This window comes from Gregarina niphandrodes, assembly GCF_000223845.1.
Source record: "Gregarina niphandrodes unplaced genomic scaffold scaffold00007, whole genome shotgun sequence".
Classification (NCBI taxonomy): domain Eukaryota; phylum Apicomplexa; class Conoidasida; order Eugregarinorida; family Gregarinidae; genus Gregarina; species Gregarina niphandrodes.
In genome coordinates, this window is record NW_011645778.1 from 45,424 (window position 1) to 60,515 (window position 15,092).

Consider the following 15,092-nt stretch of genomic DNA (forward strand, 5'->3'; position numbering starts at 1 on the left):
TCGGGGGGTCATTTTGCCGGGGTGCACACGTGTGTGTGCATGGAAGGAAGCTAGGCAAAATACCCCATACTTGTGAATACAGGCGAATTTCATCCGCAAAAATTCCTTCTTTGCTATCTCTGCCGTCTAGGCGTTCGATGTTATTTGGCCTTTCAAGAAAAGACAACAAGGTGAGAGGAGTTTTGAAACCAATCGTTGACGGCGCTTGTGCCCCCTTTGGACCATCCTAATGATAACGCCGTATAAAATCCCAGACCACGAGTTCGCTCCTGTCCTGGACTGTCCGTGCGGCCATTGTACGGAGTTAACAAAGATGATAAATCGTGCCAGTTCCCAAAGATGGAGGCACCGGGGCTCTTCATTGATCTGCAACTGCAAGAATTGTGTACGTCGTTCCAAAAACAGCATGGAGACCCCGACGACAAGGAGCTGACCACGCCCCCGGAGGAACGCCGGCCCGTTGCGTCGCTGTAAAGAATAGATTCTGTTTTTGCTCCGAGACGCGCTTCTTTAAATAATGCCAGCACCAACCAGTGAGGCTGAACTACTTTTTGACTCGATCTTGGAACAAAGCAAAAGACCGCCTCCCAATGCCTTCAGCTCCACAATCACCGCCGAGGAGGAGGACCGTCAGGACATCCAGGAGGTTGTTCAGGAACTTGAGTACCGCCCCCTCCAGATCGACCACGACCGCCCTTTGCTACGGCGGGCAATTCCCACCACAGCTCACCATGACCGAATGTGCCTGTAGACAGCGAGAGGAGTACTATTTCAATTGCGACATTGATCACCTAGGTCGAAAGCTGCTGGATCGGTAAGAGATCGGTTCTTGCCACGTTTTCTGTGTTCAGGGACAATACTGACTTTATGCAGCAAAGCTTCATGCAGCAGAGCTCTATCAATAGCTGTCCCCATATCCCCCGATTCGCCAGCATTTTGGAGAGCTTTGACTACGTGATGCCACAGTAAGGAGGACCCGTCTGCCGCGATTCCCAAGACTGGGTGGACACGCACACACGTGTTCAAACGCACACACAAGCCGGAGTGCACACACAGACACGAGTTCGAGCCCACGTGCGTGTTCGAGAGCAATGGTGATTAATCTTCTTGTCAGACCCGAGCAAGTTTTCCGGCCCCGGGATGTCGAAGCCGAACGGGCGGAGTTGATAAAGATGATGAAGCTCGAATACTGCTCTGACGCGAACACCCAGGCCAGTACTGACGACCAGAGTCAGTCGCCTGGACGCGAGACCCCCACTACCGACAATGACTTTTCGGAGACTCCTACTGACATTCAAACCAGCGATATAAACACTCCCGGACCCGCGGATTCCGAGCCGTCCGCCTCCGAACCACTTGCCGTTGGATCGTCAGTCAGTCCGTCCGATCAGATCCCCGATCGCGGCCCCGACACCGAACAGCTGGAGGAACAGGTCAGGTCTCCGGCAGGGGCCGCCGATGAAGCCCTTAAGCCCGAGGGTCAGGACTGCGACACGGAGACGGGGTCGCCTGACGCAGTAACTCATGCTGCGGCTGACAGTTCTGCGCTTGACAGCCCTGTGGCTGACGGCTCTGCGCTTGCCAGCCATGTGGCTGACGGCTCTGCGCTTGCCAGCCATGTGGCTGACGGCTCTGCGGTTGCCAGCCATGTGGCTGACGGCTCTGCGCTTGACAGCCCTGGGGCTGCACCCCGTGACGAAATCCAGACGCCAGACCGAGAGGCGGCTTCTGGGTCTCCCGAAGCCTCGTCCAGCTCACACATCCAAGCACTCTCAACGGGACTTGACCCGGAGACGACTGCCATAGGGCCGATGGAGGCCACTGATGCGGAGAGCCTGGCCAGAGCGGAGAGCCCGGCTGGAGCGGACAGCCCGGCTGGAGCTGAGAGCCTTGTCAGAACGGAGCAGGTGACCGAACAAACTGCCCCCGCACAAGGAAAGAGCCCAACAAAAGATCAGAGTTCCGCCGGGGTGGAGAACGCGGCCCATGCGGAAAGCCCTGCCAGAACAGAGAGCCCTGCGATAATGGAGGACGCCACCGGAGAAGACGACCCAGCCCGAGGAGAGACCCCAGCTCGAGCGGTAAGCCCCACCAGAGGGGAGAACCCCGCCAGAGAGGCGACGCCCGCAGGTGTGGAGGACACCGCAGGACCGGATGCGGAGAGTTCGGTGTCGCCGGAAAAGGAACGACTGGAGGCGGAAGACCGGGAGGCGAAGCACCGGGAGGCGGAAGACCTGAAAGCACAAGACCTTGGAGTGAAGGCACACGCCGCGGATGTGGCCACCTCTACGGACGCTCCGGACATCTCTCCTGCTGCCGGCCGGGACGCCTCTCCTGGACCCGGTCGGGACGCCTCTCCCGCTGCCGGCGGAAACACCTCTCCCACTGCCGATCCGGATCTCGACCGCTCTGTCACCTCGAGTAGTGAAAATGATACTCCGGGTTCCGGTTCGTCTGCGGGTTCGCAGTCGGCGCGAGGGCCGTTGGTGCCTCGGTTAAGGGAGCCGGAGTTTGACGAGGGTGAGTCGGAGGACGCGTACCCGTCGATTCTGTCGCCGATTATGAAGCCTCCGATGGGCACTCCGGCGAACCTGACACCGCAGTACAGTCCGTCGTTGTGCCAGACTACCACGCCATTGCCTACCCAGATCCCGTTCCCGATCCCGGTTCCGACCCCAACTCAGATTCCGATCGGGACCCCGGCCTTGGTGCCGGTTCCGATCCCAGTTAGTTTGCCGGTAGGAGCGGTGGGTTTGGGCGACGTGGTTGTGAAGACTGCGCGGGTGGGACCGACGGGTGAGCGGTGTGCGGCGTTACGACGCGCGGAATCATGTCCGGGTCGGTTCGAGCCTGGACTCGCACCGGAGGACTCTCCGTTCGGAGCGCGGTTGGTGCGGAGTAGTAGCGAGACGCGGCGCTGGAACCCATTACTGGAGGAGGACCGGACGAGTGAGTGGCGGCGCGATCGGTTACGGGCAGCCTCTGTACGAAAGATCGCACCCGTAGACAGTGCGGAAGCTCGCTTCCAACAACATTTGCAGGAGGTCCAAGCTCGAATGAAACGTCTCCGCCAAAAACGCGTTCAGGACGAAGGCGAACAACTCAGCAAACTTATTCTCGATCGCGAGGCACTCCGCGATGCCGGGCCCCGCACCTCCCCCATCAGAGGCAACTCTCGCGTCGCCACCGCAGACGACGCCACCCCTCTCCCTCACCACCATCCAGACCACGTCTCAGACTCAGGCCCCGACCACCTGGCCGACCACGCGGATCAGCATCGGGAGGGGCAAGACCGCATGGACCAGGACCGGGAGGGGCAAGACAACGACCACCCCCGCCGACACAGCGATCACCCCCGCCGACACAGCGATCACCACCCGGAACAGCAGCAGGCGGAACATGTCTACGCTCGCAGTCCGGTGGTGGCCGTGGCCGGGACGGATGCCGGGACAACGACAACCGGCGCGTCGACGCCAAGCAACGGAGTGCCATTCCCGACGCCTTCGCCGACGAAGCAGTCGGGCGGTGCGGTTGGCAGTAAACGCAAACCCAAGACGGTGCTGGTCGCGTCCACAACGGAGACGCCCGAGATCACGGACTTCCGGAACGTGCTTAAAAAGACCGGCCGCCTTGACAAGGTGCTGCAATCCACCAGTCCCAATCGCCCAGTCGTAGCTGCAGGTGATAAAAGAGTAGAACTCATCAGACATCAAATCGTCAAACCGTCAGATGTGCGTGCACTCTTTGAAAAGAAGGCGCGCGAAAACGAGGATGGTGATGCCAAAGAGTGGTGGCTCAAACAAGTCCACAAATACAAGCACTAACCGGACCACTAGTCGGGCCTCGGACCAGACCACTAGTCGGGCTTCGGACCAGACCACTAGTCGGGCCTCGGACCAGACCACTAGCCGGGCTCGGACCAGACCCGTAGCCCGGTCACTAGCCACCGGACGACTAGCCACCGGACCACTGGCCAGACCACTGGGCCGGACCGGGGGGATCTCTCCCGCTCAGCCCCGATCTCCACCGCTCAGCCGCGATCTTTACCGCTTAGCCCCGATCTTTACCGCCCAGCCTTCATGCATCTCCTCAAATCCAGACCCCGTTGCAACGACCACCCAGACTAGGGACCAGAGGGATCGTGATTTTAGTGTTCAGGAGGCGGTTTGCTGCCAGGTTGGTTTTTGCATAGTTTTTTTAATTCATGCAAGGTGCAGCACTATGAACCGCGTCGACTCAAGAACCGAAACGGCAGCCACCTCCACCAATGCCTCACCTGGCAAACGCCTTGACGACGCCCGTAAGGAGATCGACACGTCAAACACAGCGGCGACGCTAGGTGCAGTCGTCTCTTCTGCTGCGGTTACAGCGGCAGTAGGAAGCACAGCGGCAACGGGGAACACAGCGGCAATGCCTGAGATCCACGTGGCGTTGGCGTCTGGGGGAGGTATGACACCGGGTGCGGTTGGGGAGGAGACGCCGTCGGAGGCGGCGTCGGAATCGGCGTTGTCGAGTGGGTTACCGCGGACGCCTTCGATTGGGTTGACACGGGTGCCGGTAGGTGGGGGCGTTCCGGAGGGTGCGTTAACGACGTTGCACACACCGAACCTAAGTCGAACCCCTCGTACTCCGCTTGCTTCAGTTGTGCGTGATTTACCGCGACCGAATGCGTTTCTATTTGTGAATCCTACGTCTGGCGGGAATGCGGCGGGATGTTTTACAGCTCAGGCAATCAATGAGCAGTTGGTCGACGAGTTAGGTGGTGATCGAGGTCCTGTGCGGTTACACGTGGCGGATATTCGCGAGGGTTCATCGGGCAACAAGCCTATGTTCCTGAAGCTGAAGAAGTTGGTTGAAGACCTAGTACTCGAGAATCTGGAGGAACGTGTCACCGTGGTCATGGCTGGCGGCGACGGTACTGTGCTATGGGGCATCTCCGAGATCTGGGAACATGGCATAGATGACAGCTACATTGTATTCGGAGTCATTCCCTTTGGCACCGGCAATGACTTCGCTAAGGCGCTCAATTGGCAACCTTGCGTCATCCAGAACCCCTTCACTTTTGGGTTACCTCAACTACGCACACTTGTAAGCAGCTGGTTGGATAGCAAGGTTATATTACACGACATATGGGACCTACAAATCAAGCTCCGAGAAGGAGGTTGTTTCAAAAAAATTGACTCAAGCACTCGACAGAAAATTGTCCTGAAAGATAACGATGGTCAAAGCTCCCTCATCATGCGGAAAAAACTTAATAACTACTTCTCTCTCGGAGTCGAGTCACGTATTGGCATCGGTTTCGATCGACATCGCAAACAAAGCGCGTTCAGAAACAAGATTGTGTATGTGAATGAAGGAGTTAAAAAGACGCTATTCCATAAACCTGTTGTGGTGTCGAAAATGATCAGGACAATGAAAACAAACAACCCCTCCACTGGTAGACTTCAAACTGTCTTCAGTTCGGACCCCATGAATATGACTCAACGTACATTACGAAAGTGTGCGTCACTTATTGCCATTAACATACCATCGTTTGCATCCGGATTGGATATCTGGAAGAACGCTCATAGAATCGGTTTACGAGATGCGGACAGCCGAGCGCTCACCAAAGAAGTAAAACGATCCATTACCTCCATGAGGCGTGCACTCTCCATGTCTAACACAAACACGGGCGACGCACTTGATGAAACCTTCCCACATACACCCGTTGCACCGGGAGTACCCGGAAGCAACGTAACACGTCAAAGGTCTAGACGTACCAAATTGAAACGGTGCATCTGCTGTGTGGGCTGTTCATCTGCACCTCCTCAGGGTGACTTGGCCGAACTGGCCGAGGCTAATCAGCAGATGGGAGACGGCCAACTGGAATGGGTCACCTTCGGAACAGTGACCTCACTAGGCACGGAACAAGTTCTTGAGGGATTAGGTCGAAGAATCCACCAAGGAGGAGGACCATTCACTCTCGCATTTCATGAGAATCTGGGAGACGAGGATCGAGTATACTACCAGATCGATGGAGAATTCTATATAATGACCAAACCACTAGAGTAATAAAGCTACCCTTCGTTGGATGCATCCCCCGTTGCATCCCCCGTTGCATCCCCCGTTGCATCCCCCGTTGCATACCCCGTTGCATACCCCTTAATTCATTCCGCTTTTGATTTCAGGTTGACCATTAGTCATTACCGAAAGATCACCTGTTTAGCAAATGGAACGGTCAAGTCTGGAGCCATATTGGAGGCGTCTTTGATCGCGTCGCACTACCAGAGCTCATCCTCCGAGTCGGTTTTGTCGCAGAAATAGGACCCCTTTTCAGGACTGTCTTTTCCCGGTTTGCCCTCCGTGAACAGGTTCCCTGGAGCTAGGAGGAGTCTGGTTCCTTTACCCCAATTATCATACCACGTGCGTGAAACGTTCGAAGCTCAGTTAGTATAGAATTTAGTCTAAAGTTTTCAGACACCTAAGAACACATACACAGCAAGGCATGCTGTACCATTCGGCGGCCTGCTTGGCGCTCTGGTTGGCGGTCTGATTAGTTGTGGTCTGATTAGTTGCGGTCTGATTAGTTGTGGTCTGGTTAGTTACGGTTTTCTCCTCATGTCCCGAATTGTCTTTGTGTAGAGTGAGTGCAGTGGAGTGGTTGGTGGGTAGTCAAGTCGTGGAAAAGCCGGGCAGTTCACTGCCAGTAGAGCAGGCAGACGCAGTGACCGAGTCGCAGATCAGCGCACGGGTGATTGTCCCAACGGGTGCGGGTGCACTCATAATGCTGGAAGCCGATGCCGCGACTATGGTCAATGTGTGTTGTCATCTCGGCTACGAGGACATTCTGAAGCTGGGTCGGGTATCTCGGTCGCTGAGACACCTGATTGTGGGAGTCCCGAAGGACGGGGCCGCCGGCGGCCGCATCCCGGTCGACCGTCTGCGGGTTATTCATAGCCAGCTGTGGCGAAGGCTTTGCATTCGGGAGAAGGTTGACGTCAGCAATTTGCGACCTAGCGACCGAGACCGCGGTCGAATCCGGTACTTGGAAGGTCGGAGCAACCAGGACCAAAGTGGTCTGGAGGACCGGAGTGATGTGGAGGACCGGAGTGGTGTGAAGGACCAGAGTGGCGTGGCGGACCGTAATGGTGTAGAGGACCCAAGTGATGCGGAGGACCGGAGTGGCGTGGAGGACCGGAGTGATGTGGAGGACCGGAGTGGTGTGGAGGACCGGAGTGGTGTGGAGGACCGGAGTGGCGTGGAGGACCGAAGTGGCGTGGAGGATCGGTGCAACTACAAGGAGCTGTATGAGGAAGCGTGCCCGACGTACTACGTGTTGGAGCTGGCTGCTCCGGGGGCGCGGCAGGAGTTCTTCATCTGCCGCAACGCGGAGGAAGTCAAGAGCACCCTCGAATCAGAGCTCGCCCACGACCAGGGTCGCATGCTGATCCAGTACCTGATCCGGCTGGGGCTCGACGTATGCGTTTACACTGGCTACCAGAGTTCGCTGCTCAGCGTCACGCCGCTGTACGAGACCCTAGTCATCAAAATCGGAGAAGACTGCGCACTCACTTTCAAGTACCTCGGCGGCATCGCGGCAGACGACGACGGCACTTCCAGCAGCACCGACACGGCCGAGGAACCGGCCGCGCATGACGAATACCATCTCGCAGTGAACAGGGAGGAGGACAACCGGGTCGACCTCTTGGAAGCCGGGTTGTTGCCCGCCCCCGACGCGGTTACGACTGACGCGGTTATGACTGACACGGTTGCGACTGGCGCAGTTACGACGGACGCGGTAACGACTGGAGTAGGTGCGGCTACGGTGGACACGGTAATGACTGGAGTAGGCGCGGCCGGTTCGGTCACGACTGGGGTGGAGGTGCAACCGTCGTTCGCAGACTACGACCGGCGCGGCCGACCGATTTGGCGGAACGTGCGGCGACCCTCGGCTGACCGGAACCATCGATTCGTGCGCAGGTTGTGCGACAATGAGCGGCAGTTGCGGGAAGATAACTTCGAGGTGTCGCACACGTTTTTTCGCGGAGGCCGCACATGCCGGTATGAGATCAACCACTGGACGCGCTTTGCGGCACCGACGAGCAACGGACTGTCGATTTGCGTCCAGTGCCCGCCGGACTTGTTTTACGACATGGTCCTGTTGCCGCTAGTGCCGCACGTGTGTGTCGACGACTTACCGCGCTTCCACCCGGCTGGCACGCCCGTCCAGCGACGCGACTCTGTAGTCGTGAACGTACCCCTCACCGTCAAAGCAGTATCTGACCGCAAATCGAACGGTTGCTTCGAGCTAGAGGTCGCACACGTTCCCACCATCAACGCGTCAGCCCCCATGTCCAACAGGACGCTCGATGTCGCCGCAGAAGAAACCATCTGGTCGCAACCACCACAGCACCGACGAGGGGCTCTTTCGCTCGAACAACCCCCCTTCCAAAACAGCACCACTTTCCACACGGACACTCTTGTCGAAGACGCAGTCACCGAAGTCCGCGACCTCGACCTGGACTTGAACCTGAACCTGGACTTGGGCCGGACGGAACCGAGGCCGGATATCGCACTCGTGGAACCCGGGATGGCGGGAAGACGAGACCGGGACGGTACGGGAGAGGCAGAGGAGGTGGTGGGAGAGGCAGAGGAGGTGGTGGGAGAGGCAGAGGAGGTGGTGGGAGAGGCAGCGGAGGACGCAATAAACAACCAGCCCATTGCTGGTCTTGGTCAAGGCCACTGGCGGAACCGACTGGAAAAGAGGCGGAAGTATAAACGGTTTAAACTGCGCATGGGAAAGAACAAACTCCCTCCCACTACCCTAGCGCCAGAGCTCGACGGCGCTAGAAATGAAGTTGGAGTCTTGGCGCCGGTTGTCTTGCTTTACTAGACCTGCTTTTCTGAACCGTCAGCAGACACTCTGAACCGTCAGGGTGGAGCCTAGCTCCGCACATTCTTCTGTTATGCTTACTGATGCAGTGGGGTCGAGGGCAGTCGGTTGGCTCATGAATGGGTTGGTGGTTTTTTTGATGAGGGACTGTCGGTGAGCGTAAAAAAAACTTTGTTCATAGCCGTATGGAGTCGAGATTGCTGCGTAACTTGGATTCCAAAATAAGCGCGAAAGAATATTACGATGCTCACCAGCTAGTGCGTGCCCTGTTTGAGAGATATGCGCGGAAGGGTGACCTTCGGGCCGGTGTGGATTTTGCTGACAAGTATGCCGAAGTGTTTGCAGAGCATGGGCAGTTTGAGTTGTGTGTAAACCTGGGGCAGCGTGTGCTTCGTCTTATGCAGACTACTGACCAGATGCCTACGGGGGAGAACATCGGAAAGCTTGCAGTACTATTTTGCTTGTGCGGCCCCAATAGCACAGATAGCAAGTACGAGTACATGAACCAGGTCATCCAATGGTCTAAAAGGAACCCCGAGGCATCCGAGGAAGAGAAGAGAGATGGAGCTCACGACCTGCACTCCATGATCGCTGACGCGTACCTGAATGAAAACAAGTTCGGTGCCTGCCAAAACCATCTGGTCTTTTGCGATGATATAGATGCCATGGTCGACCTCACCAGACGATGGCAGGAGACATGCTACCCCACCGAAAAATGGCTCATTCCTCTACGGCTGACCCTTATTTTGCTGTGCAACAAAAAGTTCCAAGTCGCCAAATCGTACCTGGACAAATGCTTCGACAGCTGGAACTCTCCAGACTGCCCTGCACCCCTGCAAATGGCTTACCTCACGTGGGCGGCTTGCCAACACAACTCCTTGGAGCTGTACGAAACTGTGAGCAGGAAGTACGCCTTAATCTTTAGACTAGATGAAGGCATTGCGAGACTCTTTGAAACGCTGCAGTCCGCCGTCTTCAAGATCCAAAAACAGCATTCCGGCATCCTAGACATGATGTCGCAGTTTCTGGCAGGCGCTCCGCCCCTTACCGCTTAAACTCCTAGTGCGTAAACCTTTGCCGCCCATCACTTTACTTTTTGAGCCCTCGGTGATGGGACAGCCTTTGGCTGTGGACCCTAGCCTGCCGCGGCCATTCTTTTTGCCATTTTTAAACCTGGGTCCCCCGGCACGGAATTCGTTCGATGGTTCAAGCCTATCTGATACTCAACAACATAGGAAAGAGGGGTAACTTCGGGACTCTTATTCGTTCCGCCGCTGCTATGGGGATTCAGGACATCTTTGTCGTCGGTGCCGAAAAATTGAGAACATTTGGCAATCAAGTATGCATTACGGCACGTATAGATTACACATGCTGGTTCCGCCAAAAGCGTTTCATATCCGTTTCCCAGAATACTCTGAGCAAATGTCGGCTGCACTACTGGAACACGTTGGTGGAACTCAAAGAATTCCTTCAATCAAGAGATATCAAAGTCGTTGGAATTGAGATTGACGACAAGAGCACTGCACTTACCGAGACTGACTTTACCAATCAGGACATTGCTTTCATGCTCGGCAATGAAGGGACCGGTATGAATGCCAAACAGAAGCAAATATGCGATTCTTTCGTTTACATTGAACACTTCAGCGGTGCTACGGCGTCTCTTAACGTGGCGGTTGCCGGGGGAATTGTTTTCCATCGGTATGCGAGTAAGCACACCCGGATAAATTTGCATGTATTTCTCCTTCAGTCCAAAACAGCAAAGCAACCCAAAAAAGAGATGGGCAAAAATACGTAGTTCAAGAATCAGTTGCCGAATTCGAAGATCTATCTCAACCCAACCGAGGCAGAGAATATCATAGACAGTAGGCCAGCGATTTGTCAAGCTGACAATATTTCTCTTTGCTTCAGTGATCCGGCGGACCTCTCTGACCTTGATTTAAGTTTTGGTGGTTTAGAGCGCAATGAAGATTAGTGCGCGCACACGTGTGCGATGCCCCAATTTTTGCGACATTGGGGCCATGTGATAGGTATAGCAGCTGCTGGACGGCTATTTGGCGCCAAGATAACTACAGGAGGACCAGGGCCACCTCTTAATGATTTCAGTGGAATATGGTCCGATTATCCCGCGCACGCTCTGAACATGCCGCCTGCCGCCCCGCCACCGCCGGTGAACGTTGCGTACCTGGATGGGACCGTTTATAACAATCCCAAGCGGTACAAAGACAATCTAGGGGGGCCAAATGGATTCAAGCCTAAAAAGGACCCAATTCCGGGACCACCGATTCCTGTGGCGGCAGGCAAACCGGTATTTGACATAGTGGTGGAGCCGGAGTACGTTCCCGATCCGTTTCCGGTACCATATCCTTATCCGGTTGAAGAGGATTATGACGATAACTTGTACCTCACGAGCGGTGACGGAGATAATGACCACGATCGCCCTCCAGCGGATCAGGGGGATCCACTACCGTCTCAGTCTCCAGGTGGACGACGAAAGAAACCCAAGTACAAGCGTACAAACTACATTGAGAGAAGTGAGCCGGAGTGGTCGTGTCCGCGTGAATATACTGAAGAGGGCCGCCGGTGCGTTCAATTCGACGTGGTCGACGTGGAGATTGGATGTGTTGACGGGTGGGAATATCGAAATGGCGAATGTATTGCTATTGACATTCAGTTACCGGAGATGGTGTGTCCTGAGGAATTCGAAAAAATTGGAGACAGATGCACTCGTAGCATTATTGCTCCAAAACAAATGATTTGTCCGGAGAACCAGATTCATACGATTCACGGATGCAAGCAGAATGTTGTGGCCGAACCTGCGATTCAGTGCATTGGTTCAACTATGTCTCAAGGAGTCTGTCAGCGCACTATTCGGATGCGCCCTGATCCGCAATGCACTCTTGGATTCAAACTAGGCGGTGATGAACGAACATGCTTCAAGGAATCAGTGACAAGCGGCCAAACAACCTGCTTGGATCAGTTTTCGTTTGATGAGCATGGGATGTGTGAAAGAATGGTGGTGGGTGACGTTTTGGCAACGTGTCCTCACGGGTACACGCGTGACAATTTCACCTGTCATAGAAAAGTTGTGCATCCAGCTCTCAGGACCTGTGACTTTGGATTGATGTCCGAAGACGGAACCTGTCTAAGTACCAAGTCTCTGGGACGGCCCATGGCTGCTTGCCCCCATGGAGCTGTACTTAATGCTTATATGAAGTGCGAAGCCACCGCAAAACACCCAATTTCTAAGTCTAAGAAGAAGAAAGAAGCTTGTGATACGGGCTTCAAACAAACTGGAGATGAGTGCGTCAAGACTTTATTTATGGAGCCGTCATACTCTTGTGATGGCGGGGCCACACTGGTGGGTTCGGAATGCGTGTCGACAATTTCTTCCGCGGTTTTGTTGTCCTGCCTCCCTGGACAGACTCTGGACGGAGATGCTTGCTACTATGATGAGGCAACTACCACCAGTACATCCTGCGCACCTGGGTTTGATTTGACATTGGACGGAAAATGCTTAAAACGGGAAGTGACGAACCCTCAGCTGGCCTGTCCTCAGGGCTATCGTCCGGGTGTGGATGCTATGTGTCATCAGATCGAGAAGATTGAGGCGACGTTGAATTGTCCAGTCACAACTAGTCTTATTCTTGAGGATGACACTTACATTTGCCATGGCATCGAGACCGTGCAGCCTGATTATACATGTCCCATTCCGGGCCTGGCTTTGGAGACCACAGCAACCGGGCCGAAATGCACTGGGTGGCAAGTCAATGAGCCGACTTTTGTTTGCGCCCCGGGATTCACTAACGAGGGGAACAAGTGTGTTAAGCTGGAGGCGGCGTCAAAACTGCCCGTGTGTCCTGCCGAGTATTCGCTTTCATTTGATTCCTGTTTGCGGGAGTTGCAGCAGCCGGCGCTATACTTTTGTCCGGACGGATACGTGCATCAGCGGAAGGCGCAGACGTGCACCCGAAAGAAATACACGGACTTGATTCCGGTGTGTCCGACGGATATGGAGTACGACAAACTGGTCGGCGAATGCTACCGGTTGAAGACTGACTACGAATTCGACGAGCCGCTGAAGACTGGCGGTGATCCCCCCGACGAGGCCCTGAAGGACTTAGACGTGACCACGCCGTCGCCTTCCACGGAGGAGACTACACTGGCACCGGCGGCCGAGGGTCCGATGGGCGGCTACCCACCGCTGCCGCCGATGGCTGGGTACCCTCCGATTGGGCACCATCATCTCGCTGCAGCTTTACCTCCTCCGCAGTTGACTATTGTTCAGCAACCCGTGGTGGTCCCCCAGCCGGCAGTGATATTACCTCAGCAAGCGCCTGTACCCCCGCCGCCAGCAATTCGAGTGCCTTACGGTGTTCCGCAGCCCGTGCCTACGCCGGTGCGTCCGCTGGAGCACCACAAGGTCATCAACCAGAGTATGAGTACTGTTATCAATCCATCCATGTATGGCAGTGCTGGTGGGAAGAAGCATGCGTGACCACCGTAACGAGCGTGCACTTGAAGACGCTCAGTACTCGAAGTGGGCCACGCCCTCTACCTTGTATTTTTCGCAATGCTTACAGACGTATACGAGTGTCATTGCTTCCCATGCCACGCGTTCGGGTAGCTGGAAATATACTGCGCCCTTCTTGGTGCAATACGGGCATATCCAGTCGTCAGCTCGGGGCAGCGTGGGGTCTCGGACCAGGCCCGGGTAAACATATTTCTTGACATCTTCCCTGAGACACATGGGCTGGTACAGGCGCAGTTGAGTGGAGGAGGCCGGTGAGGTGGACTTACGCTGAGTGAAGGTTGACGGTGATGGTTTCGACGAAGTGGGCCTGCTCGTCCTCAGGGTCCACGCCTTGGACAGATTCGCAGGTGCGGCACACAAGCATAAGCATTTTCGCTTGTTTGTCTTCTTCTGGTTGCAAAACGTTACGGCTACAAAGTGATTGTTTCAAGGGGCCCAGTTGTGGAAGGCGGAGGGAACTCGACTAACCATTCTTTGCAGAACCGAATTTCAGACATGTTTTTTGTTTACAAAATATAAGGGAAAATGGCCTTGCGTTCACTAAAGTCGAAGTGTTCATTATTGGACTAACTCAGCTGGGGATGGGAATGAGTGTGTGTCGGCTAAGGGGCGATGAGATTGAATTAAGGGGGAGGTGGCGGTACCGAGGATAGTCCTTGAATTCGTGTCTGTATTTTCTATGCTTTTTGAGTGCCCACTGCATCATTTGCAGAGAAGCTACGACGAGGAACACCCAAGCAGTAAGGCAATTGATAAGTACGGCGAAAGTGATCCAGGACGCGATCTCCCATGTGTAGTTGGCCAGAGATACCTGGTTAAAGCCCCATCCGTAGGGTATGGCACGTTCCTTGGAGTTTCGCGGTCTTAGGTTCCTTAGAATGACATGTGTCTGAAAATTACAGTACTCAAAGATCAGCATGATGGCGAACAAAACATACGCCAGCGGGCTGCCCGACGGGGTGTGCGACTTGCGGAACCATATGCCCTCCTCGGTTCCTAGCTTGTAGTCGAAAGGCCCTTTATAAAGGGGATGGAAGAGGTAATAGGATACAGCGACTCCACAGAGAACCCAGTAGTGCAAACAGTTGATGGGGACCCGTATTATTGGCATGGTTCCATGAGAGAATCTGTGGATAAACAACGTCTCCAATTCTCTCTTAACAAAATGAATCATCAATAACCAAAAGGCCAACCTGAAAGAATGTCATTGGCTATTCCAGAGACCAGTCCCACGGATCCAGTCCTTACTGTTGTGTGAGAGTAGCGTGAAGGTGGCACTGATAGACAGCGAAGTAGAAGAGAGGTACTATGAAGATGGGTCCAGCATATTCGATAACAAATACCAACCGCCAGCTAATTTGGACTCCGAGGTCTTTGAAAAGTAAAACGGAATTTTCGCTGATACCTTGACCGCTGAGCGGCCCGTCATTCAACACGACTCCATCCGCTGCAGAGAGAGGGTCATCAACTAGCCGCGAACCCATCGGGGGATTAATCCATTAGGTGATTAACCCCGTTTGGGGTCAATTCACTCACTTTTGGTCCATCTCTGTCGTTCCGGGTAGTAATGGCATTTTTCGTCGAAGGCCTTCTGTAAATCCTCTAAAGTGGCCTTGTTGTCGAGTTCCAGAGCGCAGACGTGCTTCCCGTTCCGCCGCTCCACCTGAACTTTCATTTCAAATTTTGCTT

The 15,092-nt window shown here is 54.9% G+C and overlaps 8 protein-coding genes across 8 annotated transcripts; 6 read left to right on the plus strand and 2 right to left on the minus strand.

The window, feature by feature from the left end:
- Positions 1 to 1,091: 1,091 nt before the first annotated feature.
- Positions 1,092 to 3,824, plus strand: GNI_049600 (hypothetical protein; the record flags this gene model as incomplete). Its single annotated transcript, XM_011131376.1, has 1 exon — positions 1,092 to 3,824. One exon carries the CDS (start codon positions 1,092 to 1,094, stop codon positions 3,822 to 3,824), a length of 2,733 nt encoding a protein of 910 aa, XP_011129678.1.
- Positions 3,825 to 4,221: 397 nt separating this feature from the next.
- On the plus strand, positions 4,222 to 6,051 carry GNI_049610 (putative diacylglycerol kinase; the record flags this gene model as incomplete). The annotated part of the gene is made up of 2 exons (XM_011131377.1): positions 4,222 to 4,579; positions 4,643 to 6,051. The coding sequence occupies 2 exons, from the start codon at positions 4,222 to 4,224 to the stop codon at positions 6,049 to 6,051; spliced, it is 1,767 nt and encodes a 588-aa protein (XP_011129679.1).
- Positions 6,052 to 6,787: 736 nt separating this feature from the next.
- Positions 6,788 to 8,872, plus strand: GNI_049620 (hypothetical protein; the record flags this gene model as incomplete). Its single annotated transcript, XM_011131378.1, has 1 exon — positions 6,788 to 8,872. The coding sequence occupies one exon, from the start codon at positions 6,788 to 6,790 to the stop codon at positions 8,870 to 8,872; it is 2,085 nt and encodes a 694-aa protein (XP_011129680.1).
- Positions 8,873 to 9,057: 185 nt separating this feature from the next.
- GNI_049630 (hypothetical protein) lies at positions 9,058 to 9,927 on the plus strand (the record flags this gene model as incomplete). Its single annotated transcript, XM_011131379.1, has 1 exon — positions 9,058 to 9,927. One exon carries the CDS (start codon positions 9,058 to 9,060, stop codon positions 9,925 to 9,927), a length of 870 nt encoding a protein of 289 aa, XP_011129681.1.
- Positions 9,928 to 10,073: 146 nt separating this feature from the next.
- GNI_049640 (putative TrmH family RNA methyltransferase) lies at positions 10,074 to 10,844 on the plus strand (the record flags this gene model as incomplete). The annotated part of the gene is made up of 3 exons (XM_011131380.1): positions 10,074 to 10,578; positions 10,620 to 10,734; positions 10,781 to 10,844. 3 exons carry the CDS (start codon positions 10,074 to 10,076, stop codon positions 10,842 to 10,844), a joined length of 684 nt encoding a protein of 227 aa, XP_011129682.1.
- Positions 10,845 to 11,012: 168 nt separating this feature from the next.
- Positions 11,013 to 13,367, plus strand: GNI_049650 (putative oocyst wall protein; the record flags this gene model as incomplete). Its single annotated transcript, XM_011131381.1, has 1 exon — positions 11,013 to 13,367. One exon carries the CDS (start codon positions 11,013 to 11,015, stop codon positions 13,365 to 13,367), a length of 2,355 nt encoding a protein of 784 aa, XP_011129683.1.
- A 30-nt stretch (positions 13,368 to 13,397) lies between these two features.
- On the minus strand, positions 13,398 to 13,900 carry GNI_049660 (DNA-directed RNA polymerase subunit; the record flags this gene model as incomplete). Its single annotated transcript, XM_011131382.1, has 3 exons — positions 13,398 to 13,608; positions 13,670 to 13,813; positions 13,872 to 13,900. 3 exons carry the CDS (start codon positions 13,898 to 13,900, stop codon positions 13,398 to 13,400), a joined length of 384 nt encoding a protein of 127 aa, XP_011129684.1.
- Positions 13,901 to 13,974: 74 nt separating this feature from the next.
- On the minus strand, positions 13,975 to 15,078 carry GNI_049670 (putative 3-oxo-5-alpha-steroid 4-dehydrogenase; the record flags this gene model as incomplete). Its single annotated transcript, XM_011131383.1, has 3 exons — positions 13,975 to 14,596; positions 14,652 to 14,871; positions 14,940 to 15,078. The coding sequence occupies 3 exons, from the start codon at positions 15,076 to 15,078 to the stop codon at positions 13,975 to 13,977; spliced, it is 981 nt and encodes a 326-aa protein (XP_011129685.1).
- Positions 15,079 to 15,092: the final 14 nt, after the last annotated feature.